At 45.2% G+C, this 18,997-nt stretch overlaps 1 protein-coding gene across 2 annotated transcripts in view; it reads right to left on the bottom strand.

Annotated features, from left to right (window-relative positions):
• The window catches only part of LOC135907568 (proteasome adapter and scaffold protein ECM29), a 505,292-nt gene that overhangs the window by 390,385 nt on the left and 95,910 nt on the right, over nt 1–18,997 (bottom strand). For both annotated transcript variants that reach the window (XM_065439250.1, XM_065439249.1), the window contains exon 7: nt 6,376–6,498. In XM_065439250.1, coding sequence (XP_065295322.1) covers nt 6,376–6,498 — 123 coding nt within the window. The remainder of the gene's footprint in view (nt 1–6,375; nt 6,499–18,997) is intronic.

The following is an 18,997-nucleotide window of genomic DNA, read 5'->3' as shown; positions in this document are numbered from 1 at the left end:
ATGAAACAAACACTTGGCAACAAATGTAAAAAATGTAATAATACGACAAAAACTTGACATTTCAGGGACCTGTAAAACCTCTGAAATGTCAGGTTTTCATCGCTTTATTATATTTTTTTTACATGGTGTGTGTTTGTTTTATTTCACTATGCTTCTCCCTAGCCAGGTAGTTTTTCGTCGTTCTATTCAGTACCCCAAGTTACGACAAAAAGGTTTGTGAATAGACTTTTTTTTTAAAGTTAATAGTTAGTTAACTGTGGTTTAGTGGCGCAAAAGCAGCTAAGGCTATGCCAAACACGGGGTGTTTTATAATACTACTTAATAGGAGGAAGGCTGTGTTAATCTATATTTTGTGCAAAAAGCCAGTGTCGTCTAGGAATTTACGCATGCCAGGTAATGGGACTATCAAACCATCTCCTAAAATTAAAGCACGATGTAAAGGCATGTGCAGTTGATATACGTTGTGCAAAAGGTTTCGTCTTTGTACTTCAATATGTGTGCATGAGAGTAATACATGCATGACTGTTGGCGGTTCTTGGCATTTTTTGCACATTGGTACGTCTTTTTTTGTAAATAAATAATTGTGTGTGAGGTGTGTGTGCCCAATGCGTAGACAGCATAGAACTACTTCAAAGAACCACTCCTGGTGGTTACACGACTTCCACTCACCAAGTACGGGTTTAGCAAGATGTAGCTTGTTGTCTGCACAATGGCCCCATTCGTGTTGCCACTTTGACGTTAAGGCCTGCCTAACGGCACGGATACTATCTTTATATGGAAGTCTCGTGTTTATCATGTCTTTGTACACTGCCATCGATGCACATCTATCAGCTGCTTCGTTACCCAATATCACAACGTGACTTGGTACCCAGCATGAACGATTTGATCTCCCATATTTGTTAAGCGTGACCATGTTTAGTATATCCCCTAGCAGGAGTTCGCATTCAGATTTCGGATGTAGAGCCTTCAGTGTACTTAATGAATCAGTGTATATGACTGTGTTTCTGTGTAACTAAGTGCAAGTCATTAAATAGTTGTACTCTTCTTCGTGAAGAATTTCGCTACTCAATCAGAAATGTTTTACCATGGGTATTACAAACGTAGTCGGCGATCAGCAAGGTCCTTGGGAGACTATATTGATCGCGGGTATTATGTCACTGTCACTCTTCCACAGACAAGGCATCCATACAAGCAGTTATTTAAGACATTAAAAACTATACAAACACTTATTTACTGCTTGATGATACAGAACCTATGTATCTGCCATATAATGGACACCGAAGCAGGGAGCTATGTTCTATTGCATGCTACTACTACGCAGTGCAAACAAAGCATGCTGCGGCGCCTTGGCACGCTTCGTAGCCTTCACTGCTTCATTGCATGTAGATCTTGAGCTAATTATGGGTGTCTGTCAAAATGACATTTTCAAATTCCCCGAGTTTTTCAGGTTTTCCTTGAGCGACACAGAACTTTACTTTATGCTAAGACAGGTTGGCCCGATGCTGTCACTCTCAAGTAAGCATTTTAAGAAAATTAAAAAAAAACTTAATCCAGTTTGAATAGCAAGGAGCAGTGTTTATTTTATTCAAAACAGAAAACTGAAGTGAGGGGACAGCAAAATGCACAGCAAATAAGATATCTTCAAGAAAGAATAATAGTAAAGGCCATTGCAAATCGAGTCGAACATTTTCAACTACGAATAAAAAGAGATGCATACAGAAGCAAATATTTTTTAAAAATGAGCTATTTCTATCGAGTGATAGCTAGACCATTGGTATTAGGCCCGAACTTTGTCACAAGTGAGATTTTCTCAGCAGCTGGAAAGTCAACGTCAACTGTCCTCATATACTCTCAGCCCTCGTACAATGCCTCTTCTTTGTGTTTCACTGCTTTCAAGAGTCTATTTTGGTTGAATGAGGGTCACCTGTACCTTTGGGTCAGCCAACACTTTAATTTTTAAGCTGAAGCTCCTTCAAGGAAGAGGCGGCACAGTTCTTCCGATCATTCCTCAATGCGACAGTCATTTCTGTTCTTGTCATTCTGCCGTGCGTTTGCCCCACGGACCGTTTGAAGCGTCCTCTTGGTCAGTTGTACAGTCAACGTCTGATTTTTCATACTCCCTAGGGGCCACGAAAACATCCGAAAAATCAAGTCGGGCAGTCCGAAAAAAAATGGATGCATGTCTTTTACTGCCCTTAAGGGCTCAAATCGTCACAGGCACCTCCGAAAAAGCTCTGAGGAGCTGCCAGTACACCTATTAGGCATATAGGTGCTCGTACTGTGACAGGAGACGGTGGGTGCATGCGCGTATAATTATGGAATACGCACTGTGCCCCGTGACAATTGCCCCTTCCCATGCTTGTTGAGCTTTACCGCAATACTTCACCTACGCTTCGTCGCGTAACACTACTGTCCTGAGGCGAAGCTGCCATTCGGGGACCAGCATTATGCAACACGCATGCTTTCTAAGCTTCGAAGCCAATCGTGAGGATTACAGAAGAGCAGTCGGTGCCATTGCAGACAGTGACAAATTCTTTCAATGAAAAACACTGCACCGAACGGCAAGAACCTTAATGGCGAACATCAAAGCAGCTAAGCCTCGTGTTTCTGCGGCAATAGCTACGGCTGCTAGCGGATCTGCATACGAGAGCACTGGTTCGAGGCGGCGACATAATCAAAATGGTGGTGTTGGCTTTGATTAATGCCGTTTCAGACCTGCAGTCATGGCAAAAAGTCCGGAAGATTGGACAGCAAAGGGTTCTTGCGTGTGAAATTACGGATGTTCTTATACATTGACTCTATGGGACCCGTGGCGGTGCCGTGAAGCCGTCCACACTATCGGGTATTTCCCTAAAATCGGGTGTCCAGAAAATCACTCATTAACTGTACACTGGCAAGTCCTCCTGCCGACAACATGGCATCAAAGAAACTTAGTTACAATTTCTCTCTTTTACCCAGGCCAGCAGTAGAGCGACTTTTGTTAGCTAATTTCCCTGATTGAACACAAATTCCCTAAGTTTTCCCCGAGTATTCCAGACTATTTAATATCCCCAAGAATTCCCGGTTGGTAGACACCCTGTCATTTCTTGTATTAATAAAAATGGACAACATTGTATTCTAAGTAAGCAAAAGATTGAACCTGGCAAGTTTCAATAATGTTCACTGCACCACAATGTAAGGAAATACAATGCAGTCTACATATAACGATACCCTGTGTAATGATATATTGGTTATAATGATGAGTCAACTTAAGAGTTTCAGCTTATGCATTAGGGCTATGAGAAAAAGAAAACATATATTACAATATTTTCTTCACTGCATATCCGACATAAGGATAAAAATTTGCCTTCTGGACAGCCTTTTCCATAGAGAATAATCTTGATATCTACATTGCTAAGTTCCCCAGAAATGAACGATGCCGAGATGGGATGATGTTTGCCTACACAAGTCTGTATCAGCCGCCTTTACCATGCAGCACATCCTGCGCACCCACCGATTGCGAAAGCCACGAAGAGCATCGCGAGTTGACATAGCACACCACAAGATGGCGCCAGCCACTTCGCGTCTGCGTCACCCGCAATTGTGCTCCACTATGGTATGGAACTATGCTCAACACATAAACAGAGAGACACAAATTTCTCAATGTGGGACCATAGTCCTGCAATTTTCTTCTGCTAGTCCTGAAACTTTTGCATGGCACTGAGGATGTGCATCCTGAGCTGCACACAGCAACAACGCTATGGAATTGCCATCCACAAAATGGCCACAGAGGAGGAAGGTGCACAGGGCAACTACCATGAGCAACACATATTAGTTGCATACATCCTAATAAGTTGCTCATCTTTTCATTTACATGGTGCAAGTAATGATGTACAGAACAGTGACTGGCCAATGTGACCTAGATTCAACCCGGAAAATAATCCAAGGATTGGTCTTCAGTTTTCTCATGCCCCTAATACATGTCTCTGTTTGAACAAAATGAAATATGAGAACTTATCAAGTTAGTTTGCATTTGCTTGCTTAAGGCGAGCCCTGCTCTTTGGAGCCAAAACTGACCCAAATATCTTTAAGCGTCCCATTGCTCCAAATTGGTGCAGAGCATTTGTTCTTGCTTGATTGGATCCCTGTATGATTCTGGATTGATTTAGCCTCTCCTATAGTCATGTTAAACAGAATGTGGAATGTTTTTCCTTGTTTTCTCAAAACAGCATTTCTGGCGGTGTCTCCGCTTTGGAGTGATGATATCTCTGGTTCTACATATCCTATCACAACAATTTCATTTTGTTAGAAAAATAGACAAATAGAGATTGCACTGGATAAAAATACAGACAAACATTACCATGGCAACCTTTGCAAAGTAATCATTTGTCCCGGGTGTTATAATGGGTCCATATTTTAAAAAGTTTGACATGCTGTAACTTTGGTTTAAGTAAGCCTAAAGAATTCATTCTTGTACTACTGCATGCTCCAATTAGTCAAGATCATTTTTATATGACGATATATATTACATCATATATAGTTTAGTGAATAGCCCACCTCTAAGCAAGCTATACATATTTTTTTAGTGGTAGAAAGTTACGTACTATATTTCTTTCTCAGAAAGAAGAAAATTTACCGAAAAAAAAAAGGGCTGATGTGCATACGGCAGACATTGCCAAATTCTAACTGGAAGCTTACCATTATCATTGAAAAGAAGGGTGTACAATCAATGGATTCTATCACTGCTAATACAAGGGGCCAAAGCTTGGAGACTGACAAAGAAGCTACAAAACAAGTTAAGGGCCATGCAAAGAGCGATGGAACGAAAAATGTTAGGCGTAACGTTAAGAGACGCGAAGAGAGCGGTGTGGATCAGAGAGCAAGTGGGAATAGCCGATATTCTAATTGACTAAAAGAGAAAAAAATGTAGCTGTACAGGCCATGTAATGCCTGCACAGCTACATTTTAACCAGTGGACCATTAGGCTTACAGAATAGGTGCCAAGAGAAGGGAAGTGCAGTCAAGGTCAGCAGAAGACTAGGTGGGGCGATGAAATTAGGAAATTTGCACGCTGAAGTTGGAATCGGTTAGCGCAGGACAGGGATAGTTGGAAATCGCAGGGAGAGGCCTTCCTCCTGCAGTGGACATAAAATAGGCTAATGACAATGGTGATGATTTACTATGCAAGCCTATGGAGATGCATAAACTCTGCAAGTTTCATCAAAATCTACTCAAAACAAAAAAAAGTTATTAGATGCAGGATCTACCCTTAAGGCTAACGTTACTGAACTACACTGCTAGCCAAGATATTGAAATTGGGAAACAATGCAGGATATGAAAATAGGCCTGCTCCACCTGCCTTTTTCTGCCATTCGTTTATCAAACACTGGTGTTTGCTATACCTTCAGATTCTAAAGTCACATTTTAGCCCATTATTCCACTAGAGGCACGTGATCATGCGCTGGTCATTTCTAATGTCATCACTTGATTAAAACTTGCACCTCATCATCTGCTTCACATTGCTATCCCAGTGTTGACAATAGCAAGGGGTGTGGAAGAGCTTTGAAAAGATGAGGGAAGGTGAATTGTCCATCAGATTTCAAGCAGACCTCTCACTGGCTGCATGGTGAACTGGAGGAGACTCTAGTGCCAACATGTCTGTGGTCCTTTGTGTGCGGTGGTGTTTCACCACCGGCAGCAACACATACATCTGAATGGCTCAGTCCTGTGTTAGCAACACTGCTCACAAAGTTGCTCATGTGATTACTGTTGTTGGCCAGCAGAAAGGCTGGGTCAGCTTTTCTGTGAACCCAGCAGCCATAGCCAGCACCAAGGTTACATTTGCACTGTGCACTCAAACTCAGGGCACTCCTGGCGTCATTAATGGCAGGCCAATCGACATTTAGCAGCCTGAAGAGTTCAACCCAGAGAACTCCTGCACTTCCCCTTTTCAGCTCATAAGATCGCCGAATTATATGACAGGGGACACTACAGAGATCTCTTCAATCTGGCCACACTTTCTGCTCTAGTAGGAAAGAGAGCCATATTTTCATTTTCAATATGACAGTACTGCACGTGTCATGTGCATTGCCATCTGCAATGCATAAACAAGCGGAACTGCATGTTTATACATTAAAACTTGTGAAATATTAGCTAATGCTCAAGTTATATTTTTCAGCAAGCGGAAACATTCTGCCATTTGCTCATCGCTCCTGACTAGCGCACACAATATGATGACGCAAGCTTCAGGGGCTTCACTCTCTCGTCCGTTGGATGCATCCTTCCCTTCTTTCATCTTTGGCTTGCAAAACCCACTGAGAGACGTAAGTGGTGAAGGGAACGGCTTGTTTTCCGAACCATTACAAGATCGCAACCCAGGTTGTCTATGAAACCTACCATTAGTGCCAGGGGCAGCATGGAGGCAGCTCGGCTCGACTTGGTCAGGCACGGCAGGATCTTGAGCCGGAGCCGGGTGTCGGCAGGTGTGCAGCGCTGGTCAGAGCTCAGAGCTGAGGAGCCCTGCAACATGGCGGAGGACATCATCATGCACGTGATCTGCTCCTTGCTCCCCCTGTCATCATGATGATGGCACGGACTGATGTAAAAGCTCTGCATGTCAAACTTCCACAGTAAGCCATGCTTATTTCCAACACCCATTTCCCGAAACAGGCCTCAAAATGTCATTATCATATTATCTGGTCTAGCAATGGCTACCCATTGAAACCTCAGAAGAGGGATGCTCCTTAGCAGAAAGGCACAATGAGCACCTGAGAAAATTATGTACTGTACCTATTATAGACACACACTCACACCTGAATGGCCTCTACATCCTCTCACTGCCTTCAGCCATTGTTCTACGGCGCAGGGAATGTTTTCCCAGAGAGAAGATGCTGTGCTGAGCATGGTTCATGCTCTGCTGTGTGCTCTCCTCCACAGTGCTTTGCCCTTGACACTCATCCACATTGTGGTGCACATTTAGAACCCAGAGGTCACTCATAAGAGTGAAACTTCGTCATGACATGACAGAATTGTCCCGTCATGACAGAAAGTCATGGCATAACTGCCATGTCATGATGGCACCACCTTCTTAGCTTTTGCTACACAATAACACTGCCCCTTCCACTCCATCAAATGTGTTCACAACAGTTTCACACGCAGTCTTTGTCAGAGAGTTGAACCTCTCCCATCCTGGTTGACGTTCCAATTCAGATAAAGCAGATGCAGACAAATTCTTTGTCCCACCGTTTTTGCTGTCCTTTGCCTCATTTCGCTCTGTTCAACAAGAAAGTAGTTGAGTTTCACTTTAGCTCTGGAGTGAAAAAAGAAATAAGAAAAGGTTCCAACTATTTAAAACCGGTACTTTGTGTACATAACCAAAGGCTAATGGGAGGGGGAGGAAGAGAGAATGAAGTTACTCTGTACAAAAACTCGAACCAGCACAATGAACAACACATAAAAGCAGGAGTACCCACAGTGACCTGACATTTCAGATTTCAATGTACCGAAAGGCTCAGGACTCACAAAGGCTGCTGAACAGATTTCTAGGGTGCCAAAGTACACTGAAACATTGTCTTTGACTCGTTGCATTTTTTTTTTCCTTTTTTCACTGTAGTCAACATGCTTTTTACAAAATTTATGGCTAATCGAATTTTAAGTTATGAAACGGTGTAGAGTTGCTGGTGCCACAAGCCACACTAAAGCTGCCAGAAAATTTCTCGTTAACTTACAGCCCCTTGGATTTCCATTAAAGCCTCATCTCCTCACCAAACTATTTTTGATTTGCTACTAGATGAATTGACTACTCTGACCCTGACACAGCATATTTTGCCGATCTGCTGGTAGATTCTCTTCGGCTAACCACATCATAGAGGATATGTGCACTGATGATGTCCATCGCTACAGCACCTTTCCCGATGCATAGATGCCACCTTTTCGAATACTCAAACCAGCCTAGAGTGGGTCGGCTGTAGAAACACCTCGGCTTCCACATGGCACGGTGTCAAAAGTGGAAAAGTGCTGCGAGCACAGAATAAGGGAGTTGCCAGAGTGAGGAAGTTGCTTCATGGCCTCCAAGATGTTCAGCACGCACCGTGTGCTGCCTGATCAGGGAGGCAATGCCCACTGATTTGGCAGTGTGGCCAGATTGGCATGCTGCCAGGCTACTTCATAGTTCATCATAATCATCATAGTCACATCATAGTTACTTGCAGCAACACATGCTGCGAGATTGCAATCAGCATTAAGGGATCCCTATCTCTTTATTATTCAACTAAAAAAATGTTCCTTATATCCTCTTCTAATACAATTTAGATTCATTAAAATGAGAACTTAAGGGCAAGTGTTCATACAAATATTTTAAGAAATACAATTACTTAAACCTCAAAAATAACTAACTTCAATATAACTAAATGCTCGATATAACTATGTATTTAACTTTCTATAACTCCTTGTCAATAGAACACCGTATATTTTGAATGTTAATATAATGAAGTGTGCTTATATCCAATTTCAATTTAAAGGCCAACTGCAATGAAATTTCACTTGGGCTAAATTGACTATAAATGCCTAGCATATACTCTCAAAGTAATCTTGGAAAAGCCATAGTGCTGGTAATTGCCTAATTTTGTTATTAGCAGTTATTAAATAGCAGCTAAGTAGACGACGTGTGCACCTGGGGACAAAGCGGTAGCAATGCGGATATGGTAAACATTGAAGAACCATACACAATTGTTTATCTCTCAGTTGCACCATGTTGCCCCTAGGCAGCCAGGTGCATTGCTTGCTCATCATTTGCAAGTTTACGGGCGCCTCTCTCGGCATGTGTTCTCCTTGCTGCGCTCATTATTTGAGCTGTTGCAAGAATGCCAATGTGTTGCATGGCTGTCGGGCACTAGAACACGTACTCGAACACGAGTGGTGGCTGTGCCGTACACAACACTGAGTAGAGAAAGGCCGAACATGGTCTTCCCTGTCCCAGCTTTCAGAGCGAAAGCATGCACCACGGCATAGCAGGCAAGTGCAACGCGGACCAGCCAACACACACAAAGCGTGTAAACTGCAGTTCACAAAGCAGCACAAGCTTCATTTCAATAGCGCAGTCACTTACCCATGAAGATCTGCTTGGCAAACGCCTTCTCGGGGTGACTGTAAGTACTATATGCCACAATGTTGCAACGAAAATCAAAGGTAACATTCAAAGGTAAGTTGTACTCTGTGGGGTCCGAAGTGGGGATTCTCCTCCCGTACTCTTGGGACAAAGGAACGACAACACAGTAGTGCAAACAGTCACAAGGGCATTTATTGCACCTTTCATACATCAATGCCTGCTAGCCGAGTTGCTATCCACAAAACATGCCGATGGGCTCGCGACAAGTCTAGAAGTCCGACTTACCGCGACCGGAAGCGAGCGAATATGTTCGCCCCATGCTGGATCCCAACGCCTGGTCGTTCGCGTGTATAGTCACGCGAATCGTGGCGCGTTCGAAGGCGGCCACGCGAGGCGGTCTCGCACATGCATCGGTCGCCGCGCGCGCCGGATGTCCGCGCTGCTTCGGCGACCCGCCGGGGAAGAGGGTTGCTGCACGTGCAAGCACGTCGATCTGTCCCGTTCGCTGTCTGGAACCCCAGAGAGCGCGCCTTCTCTCTCCCGCCGAGGGTAACCCCGCAGCCGCGCAACACTAGCGCCATCTCTCGGACTGCGCCTGTACCACTCGGACCGCCGCGTGTGCGACGAAGCCGCACTACAGGAGACGCGCTATGCGGGAAAAACACCAGGGGAGGCGCGAGGGTCGCATCGCATCCCCACAACTCAAGGGCGATATTCTCGTGCGATCATTTCCGGTAGTGCATCATCTTCAAAATATTTCGTGCATCTTCCCACTGGACCTGTCGAAGTAGACAAACGAAATACTTTCTGACACAGCGCCAGAAATGTTCAAACTTGTTGGCAGGCTAGTTGGTATGAATCCATGATAGAGTGTGCAAGCACGGCTGAACGAGGATATAGAAAGACAGTTACACAGAAACAGTGCTAACTTTCAACTGTAGATTTTATTTTCGTACGCATTGATAAATACATACCGTACAAGTGGAAACAAATGAGACAGCAAAGAAAGAACATTCAGTGGTGCATGTGGACGAGCCGTACACCTGCCCAAAGCATGGTCAAAACATGCACTGCTATAGTTACAACAATAAACCGAGAAATCATGTCTCTTTTTCAGATAGCGAAACTGATGGCTTGCTCATGCACCTTCCTTCTAATTTTACAATTTCACAAGCCTCCACAATCTACCTTGTCATCCAGCTATGAGCCCTTTACAAAATATAAGTACTTTCAAACATAGGTTTGCAGGGACAATCTCGGCAATGAATGCCCAAATGACCGAAGGTTACCCAAGTGATATTATATTGATGTTCTTTTCTATTAGTCTCTTTTAGTTCACTAGGCCGCGCACCCTCCGTCCTCCCTCCAGCCCGCATATCTCATTGCACCCGTCATACTTTTCAAGCTTCCCGACCTCGTGCCTGAACTACCACCTTTGCCACATCATTTTTTTTCCCGTACTGCAGCAGACTGGAACCACCTACCCAACGACATCGCAGCCATCACGTGCTCATCCAACTTTGCCAATAATGTTACCAGTCATGTTTCGTTGCATTAACACTTGCTCGCCAAAATATATGTACCCACCCTTTACGTAATACCCCTCGTGGGTCTTTAAGGTAATAAAATGAAATGAAATGAAATCTGCCAGTGTGACCAACATACGTTCTTCCGCACGAAAGCAGAATGGCATAGACAACGTTATGAGTGCAGGCTACAAATTGTTTGCGACATTGAGTAGAACATGCGTTCCTCTCGTTATTCTCTTAATTAACCTGCTTGCATAGCTTCTTAAGACGCTCAGGGGCAGAGAAAACCATGTCCACCCCCAACCTTGCCACTATTCTTGCGAGATTATGTGAAATACAACGAATGAATTGCACCACAGCAACTTTCTTTGCTCTAGCAGTGGAAATGCTTCCCTTCAATGCGTTTTTAGCTTATGAAATTGCAAAATTAGTGAAAAGGTGTGTGAGCAAGCCATCAGTGTCACTATTTGAAAAAGAGATACCATTGTTCGGTTTATCCTTATTTGAAAATGCCTTGGACACGTACGATTCATCGATATGGACCCATAAATGTTCTCTTTTGCTATCTCGTTTGTTTCCGCTCGTATGGTATATACTGTATTTACACGATTGTAAGCCTACCTATTTTTTTATTTTAAAATCTGAAGTGGGAGGGTCAACTTATAATCAAAACTACATGGCACTGCAAAGAAAAAAGAGAACAACGAGATTATTAGGGGACCTACAACGTAGCTACGATTTTGTTTGCTCTATGGCCCTACCCGTAGCTTTCCGCCATCCCGCGCATTTGTTCACTTTTTGGAAGGGTTATTCAACATTTTTTAGAGTTTTACAGCGCACACAACACTCATGGGGGCAGGTGTCGATAGTTCATGGAAGTGCCGCTGTTCCATTTGCGGCGTCATCCTCAGAACAGCGGTGTTTGCGGGGAGTATGAATAGTTTATGGAGAAGCAGACACCGCTCATGTGTTTCTCTTTTCCTGTAGTTCTGTAATTTCATGCGTTCAATTTGACTGCGGGCCACGTGCTACTTCCGTGCTTCCTCAGTCGTCATGAGTGGTCCGAGTCCACTAAACATTCGGCACTCGTTCACAACAGCGGGCTCCCATCCAACAACAGAGGGCTCGCATCCGTCATTAAGTCAACGGCAACCGAAGAGGATGCTCGACTAGCTGCAGTGGGAAGAGCAGCGCAGAAACATACGCTGAAGAAACAAATAACTGCGCAACGGGCTGCAAGTTTGATGTTTGTTAATAGGTGGTGCAAGAGTGGCGACTGCAGCGAAGCAAAATTTTCACCTGCGATGGCAAGTGAAGAGGTTTCTGCGGGCCGAAGTCAAACTTTCCGGAGCTGGAGGTCGAGCTTGCGGCGTACGTCGCTGAAATGCGTGATCGGTCTCTGCCAGTAACTTACGACATGGTCATGAGACAAGCCTGGATCATCACCGTTTAAGGACCTGCTCTACCATGAGTACTAGAGGCTGGCGGCAGAAGACCACGAACTTATGCCAATTGGACATATCAAAGGAGCCTCCCTGATGGGTGAGTGTGGTTGAGTGTTTTCGGCGTGGACTTATGTATGTATGCAAATGCGGAATTCTGCTAGACGACTACGAGCAGTGGGACCATAGCAGCAATGACAATGGCAGCATTAGTGAGGACAATGGCAGAAGTGAACATGAGTAGTCCAGTGACCATGCCAGCTACTAATAAATTTTTGTTATGGAATGCCAAGACCACGGAGTGCAGATGTGCTTCGTCCCGGCTCAACTACTTTCCTATGTTTTTGGCGGATTATCTAATTTTTCCTGGAAATTCTTCTTACCAGTGATAGGTGGAAGCTTCAAGGACTCCCCCGACATCAGGTTTTGCCAGGTGGGCCCATTTTCTGGCCTATTATCAGTGCCTTTTGTCCCGCAATGCAGGCGGGGCAAGCTAAGCCTAGCATCTCCACGTACACCACCGTAGCACGGCCGCCACTGCGGTGGGGTGTGCCAACCCTAACATGTCGCCGGACCTCATTAGAGCTCCCAGTCTCTGATGGCAACAGGCCAGGCCTTTCCCAGGGTTAAACGGAAGTCGTCCAGGTAGAAGGAACAGAGATTAGGCTAGAAGATTTTGGTGAGGGAGCGGTGGTGCGATGTCAAGAAGAAGAAAAAGGCCAACGGTGCGACCGAGTCGGGGCATAACCAGCAGGTGCATATGCAGTGATGGATGGTGGTCACGTAGACTACAGAAATTACCACATCATCATCATCATCATCATCCTTGTTACGCCCACTGCAGGGCAAAGGCCTCTCCCATACTTCTGCAACTACCCCGGTCATGTACTAATTGTGGCCATGTTGTCCCTGCAAACTTCTTAATGTCATCCACCCACCTAACTTTCAGCTGCCCCCTGCTACGCTTCCCTTCCCTTGGAATTCAGTCCGTAACCCTTAATGACCATCAGTTATCTTCCCTCCTGATTACATGTCCTGCCCATGCCCATTTCTTTTTCTTAATTTCGACTAAGATGTCATTAACTTGCGTTTGTTCCCTCACCCAACCTGCTCTTTTCTTGTCCCTTAACGTTACGCCTATCATTCTTCTTTCCATAGCTCGTTCGTCGTCCTCAATTTGAGTAGAACCCTTTTCGTAAGCCTCCAGGTTTCTGCCCCGTAGGTGAGTACTGGTAAGACACAGCTATTATATACTTTTCTCTTGAGGGATAATGGCAACCTGCTGTTCATGATCTGAGAATGCCTGCCAAACGCACCCCAGCCCATTCTTATTCTTCTGGTTGTTTCAGTCTCATGATCAGGATCCGTGGTCACTACATGCCCAAAGTAGATGTATTCCTTTACCAGTTCCAGTGCCTCACTACCTATCGTAAACTGCTGTTCTCTTTCAAGACTGTTAAACATTAGTTTTCTGCAGATTAATTTTCAGACCCACTTTTCTGCTTTGCCTCTCCAGGTCAGTGAGCATGCATTGCAATTGGTCTCCTGAGTTACTAAGCAAGGCAATATCATCAGCGAATCTCAAGTTGCTAAGGTATTCTCCATCAGCTTTTATTCCCAATTCTTCCCACTCCAAGTCTCTGAATACCTCCTGTAAACACACTGTAAATAGCATTGGAGAGATTCTATCTCCCTGTCCGACACCTTTCTTTATTGGGATTTTGTTGCTTTCTTTACAGAGGACTACGGTGGCTGTGGAGCCACTATAGATAGCTTTCAGTATTTTTACATACGGCTCATCTACACCGATTCCGTAATGCATCCATGACTGCTGAGGTTTCGACTGAATCAAACGCGTTTTAGTAATCAATGAAAGCTATATATAGGGCTGGGTTATATTCCGCACATTTCTCTATCACCTGATTGATTGCGTGAATATGGTCTATTGTTGAGTAGCCTTTACGGAACCCTGCCTGGTCCTTTGCGTGACAGAAGTCCAAGGTGTTACTGATTCTATTTGCGATTACCTTAGTAAATACTTTGTAGGCAACGGACAGTAAGCTGATCATTCTATAATTTTTCCAAGTCTTTCTTATGGATTAGGACTATGTTAGCGTTCTTCCAAGATTCCGGCACGCTCGAAGTTATGAGGCATTGTGTATATAGGGTGACCAGTCTTTCTAGAACAATGTTCCCACTATCCTTCAACAAATCTGCTGTTATCTGATCCTCCCCAGCTGCCTTCCCCCTTTGCATATCTCCCAAGGCTTTCTTTACTTCTTCCGGGGTTACCTTTGGGATTTCGAATTCCTCTAGACTATTCTCTCTCACATTATCGTCGTGGGTGCCACTGGTACTGTATAAATCTCTATAGAACTCCTCAGCCACTTGAACTATCTCATCCATATTTGTAACGATATTGCCGGCTTTGTCTCTTAACGCATACATCTGATTCTTGCCTATTCCTAGTTTCTTCTTCACTGCTTTTAGGCTTCCTCCGTTCCTGAGAGCATGTTCAATTCCATCCATATTATACTTCCTTATGTCAACTGTCTTACGCTTGTTGATTAACTTAGAAAGTTCTGCCAGTTCTATTCTAGCTGTAGGGTTAGAGGCTTTCATGCATTGGCTTTTCTTGATCAGATCTTTCGTCTCCTGCGATAGCTTACTGGTATCCTGTCTAACAGAGTTACCACCGACTTCTATTGCACACTCCTTAATGATGCCCATAAGATTGTCGTTCATTGCTTCAACACTAAGGTCCTCTTCCTGAGTTCCTGAGTTAAAGCCGAATACCTGTTTTGTAGCTTGATCTGGAATTCCTCTAGTTTACCTCTTACTGCTAACTCATTGATTGCCTTCTGATGTACCAGTTTCTTCCGTTCCCTCCTCAAGTCTAGGCTAATTAGAGTTCTTACCATCCTATGGTCACTGCAGCGCACTTTGCTGAGCATGTCCACATCTTGTATGATGCCAGGGTTAGCGCAGAGTATGAAGTCTATTTCATTTCTAGTCTCGCCATTTGGCTCCTCCACGTCCACTTTCGGCTAATCCGCTTGCGGAAGAAGGTATTCATTATCTGCATATTATTCTGTTCTGCAAATTCTACTAATAACTCTCCCTTGCTATTCCTAGAGCCTATGCTATATTCCCCCACTGACTTGTGGGGGCGAAACAAACGGCAAGCCACCATTTTGGACATATTTAAAATCCTCAGCACACTTTGTGGAAATAAATTGTCTATAGCTGAAGCTGCACTTTTTTCATTCATTTTCGGAGCTTTCCTCACTGTTGCGTTTTCCCGGCTGTTACGTTTTTTCCCCCGGTCCGGTGAGAAACGTATGAACGGGGTTCCACTGTGTATGCTTCTTTTGTTCTCCTAACCTCACTGACCCCTATTATATCCCATTTACTGCCCTCTAATTCCTCCAATAACATTGCTAGACTCGCCTCACTAGATAACGTTCTAGCATTAAACGTTGCCAGGTTCATATTCCAATGGCGGCCTGTCCAGCCAGGGATTCTTAGCACCCTCTGCTGCGTCACAGATCTGACCACCACCGTGGTCAGTTGTTTCGCAGCTGCTGGGGACTGAGGGCCGGGGTTTGATTGTTGTATTCATATGGGAGGTTGTTGCCAAGTACTGCATCAGGGTGGCCAATCCTGCTCTGGTGAGAGAGTGCGTTACCGGTTCTGATCACCGGGGTCAGGCCGCACTCCAGGCCTGTTTATGTAATTTTCTCAACACACGGTTTCCTTTTTTTTCCTCCGTGGAAAATTGCTCGGCACCAGAATTCGAACCACGGTCCTCTTGCATGCGAGGCGGATACTCTACCGCCACCGCAGGAGCGGTACGCCTCATTTAACCTACAGTGGTGCCTTCTTTGATCAGTCAAGGTAGACCAATCTGAGCACGGTTAAACAGCACAGATGGCACTCAACTGGAGAAAGCTGGTACTTATGACCTGTATGTGTGGCCATACATAATAGAGGACATTTTATTTAGGGTTCCCGTACAGTGATAAATTAAAAGAAAAGAAATATGAAAAATGGGGGAAGAAAAAAAAAGAAGGAAAACAAAAAAAAAAGGATGAGAAAAGGGGATTTGAACTCGTGACCCTTGGATGTTGCCTGAAGACATAGCTCAGTCGGTTGGTCCGTCAGGCCCCAGGTTACACTGAAGCTTCATAGCTCCTGTCCAGAGCCTCGTACTTATGTGGAAAGAAGCTGATCTTGTCTGCGATGGTCCGCTCTTCGCGATGGTCCATCCTCTCGGTGATCTTGTCCGCTCACCGAGAGGATGGCGTCTGCACGAGACTACACCAGGCACCTTACTGAGGCATGGAGCTCTGTGGCTGGAACAAAGCCCCTTTTTCAGCCAGCCAGGCGCAGATCATGTGTGCTCTGATCGCCCAAGGATGCGCGGGCATTGTGTAGTTTGAATCGAGCGGACTTGAGTGGCTCTGGAGACTAGGAAAAGTTTAAGCACGTGCGTGGCGAGTGCGGCACGCTTAGCGTGGGAAGCTAGCCTTTACCTAATTATAACTCAAATATGACTACTTTCAAAAAAGAACGGCGCGCGCGCGTGCGCGTGTGTGTGTGTGCGTGCGTGTGTGTGTGCGCGTGTGTGTGTGTGTGTGTGTGTGTGTGTGTGTGTGTGTGTGTGTGTGTAAACGAGAAGTAAGGGGGTTAACCGAGGGGCCCGATTTTTATTAGTCAAATCATGAGAAGCCAACAAACACTGACACCGAGGACAAGATAGGGGAAATTACTTGTGCTGAATAAATGAAATAAAGAAACGATAAATTAGTGGAAATTAAAATGGATGAAAAAACAACTTGCTGCAGGTGGGAGCCGAACCCACAATTTATATATATATATATATATATATATATATATATATATATATATATATATATATATATATATATATATATATATATATATATATATATATATATATGTATTTTTTTTCATCTTATCTGCGGGATCAAATGCGAGCGCTGTTGCTTTGTTTCTGCATGTAGTAGTTAAGAGAATGAGTTTAAAGGAGGAGAAAAATCAAAGGAAAGAAAATTTTCTGAAGCATAATTGCAGCACTGTGGTTTTAAAGCGCACCGGCGGTAGAGAAACGGAAGGAGATATAAACGTGCATGGCCATGTTACGCACGCGAAAAACTTCCTTAATAAATTTAGAGACCTGAGAAAAAGTTTTGTTAACAACCGATAACATAGCAATCAGCACTCGAATAGAACAAGACGAATTATTGAGACATGGAAAATTTCCTTCAACTAAGTCTGCTTTGCGAGAGAAGTGCTCCTAAGTATGGAACATTTTAGAAGATGAGAGAATATAAGATATTCTCCGTGCTCACCGAGAGGATGGCGTCCGCATGAGACTACACCAGGCACCTTACTGAGGCATGGAGCTCTGTGGCTGGAACAAAGCCCCTTTTTCAGCCAGCCAGGCGCAGATCACTTCGTTCCGATCGCCCAAGGATGCGCGGGCATTGTGTAGTTTGAATCGAGCGGACTCGGGCGGCTCTGGAGACTTACCAGAGTTACCACAGTGCAGTACAAAAGGAAGTATGCCCCTCAAGTGCAGTAGGTTGCATGGCAAGCCGAACGCCAGAGCTAAACGTTACGGAGCCATTAGCAAGCTTTGCATCAGAGGCCGAGAGTTCAAGGTGGACACCTATCAAGCCACCCCGGAGAACACTTCTAAGGGCCTGATTAGGAACATTTCCAAGACCGGGAGGCCGGCAGTCATCATCAATTATCTAGTGACGCAGCGCAACCCCCGAGTGCTGGAAGCCAAGCGCATGGGCAACACGGACAACATAATCATTTTGTTCGACGGATTCCACGTATCGAGATACGTATATTACGGACCTATGCTCGTCAGATGCGGCCTCTACAGGAAGCAGATTGATGTGTGCTACGAGTGCGGGAGGCTGGGACACCGCGCCGACGTGTGCCCCAATCCCAACGACAAGATTTGCTGTGGATGCGGATGCAACAATCCATCGCCTGACCTTCGATGCAAGCCACGGTGTCGACTGTGTGGCAACAAGGGACACTTCACGGGAGACCGCAGGTGCATGGTGAGATACAAGACCCCATACATTGTCAGGCATCACCAACTAGAGCGAAAAAGACAAGAAGAGGAAGAAGCAGCCAAAGCGTAGGGCAGCAATTACAACAGCAGCAGCGACTGTAATGGCAACGGAGGCTACTACTACAATTATCCAAAGACAGACCGTCATTAAGTCAACGACAACCGAAGAGGATGCTCGACTAGCTGCAGTGGGAAGGGCGGCGCAGGAAAATCCTGATCCTGATCTCGCATACACCACTGAGCACAGAGGCCGAGAAGCACGTCGATGACGCGTGGTGGCGGCAGTCCGGGCACTGCCGCTGTCGGCCACATCAAGTCAGCAGCAGCAGCCGTGGCAACAACAACAACAAGGTCACAGGAGCACTGGGCAACAGGTGAGCTGGGCAGCTGTCACCACTTCTCCCAGCGGCGGAGGCGCTCCGGCAGGCCGTCCTGGCGAGCATGCCATCGGCGGCGGTGGTAGAAATGAGCTCAAGCGACCGATAAAGCGAATGCTACAACAACGCCTAGAACCATTAGAATTGATGATAGCCAAGCTTAAACGCGAAAATGCGTTCCTTAGAGAAGAAAAGTTCAAATTTAAAGGCGGGGCTCCACGACAGCAACAACTGCAGCAACATCAAACGAAGATGCTGCCGTCCTCAGCACCTCGATCACCAACTCCGTCATGGCCTGAGCCGGCCGGGATGGACACGGACGATGAGAGCAGCTCGGTCGAGATGGTGGACGAAGACAGGGATTGTCCAGTTACCGCGAAAAGGATATAACTAGATCCAGCAAGACCCGACACCAAACAGCGATGCGGCCATTACGGTAAACTACA

This window comes from Dermacentor albipictus, chromosome 1 (genome assembly GCF_038994185.2).
Source record: "Dermacentor albipictus isolate Rhodes 1998 colony chromosome 1, USDA_Dalb.pri_finalv2, whole genome shotgun sequence".
NCBI classification, from domain to species: domain Eukaryota; kingdom Metazoa; phylum Arthropoda; class Arachnida; order Ixodida; family Ixodidae; genus Dermacentor; species Dermacentor albipictus.
Note: the sequence above shows the minus strand (reverse complement) of the source record. Positions and strands in the feature narration are given on the sequence as shown.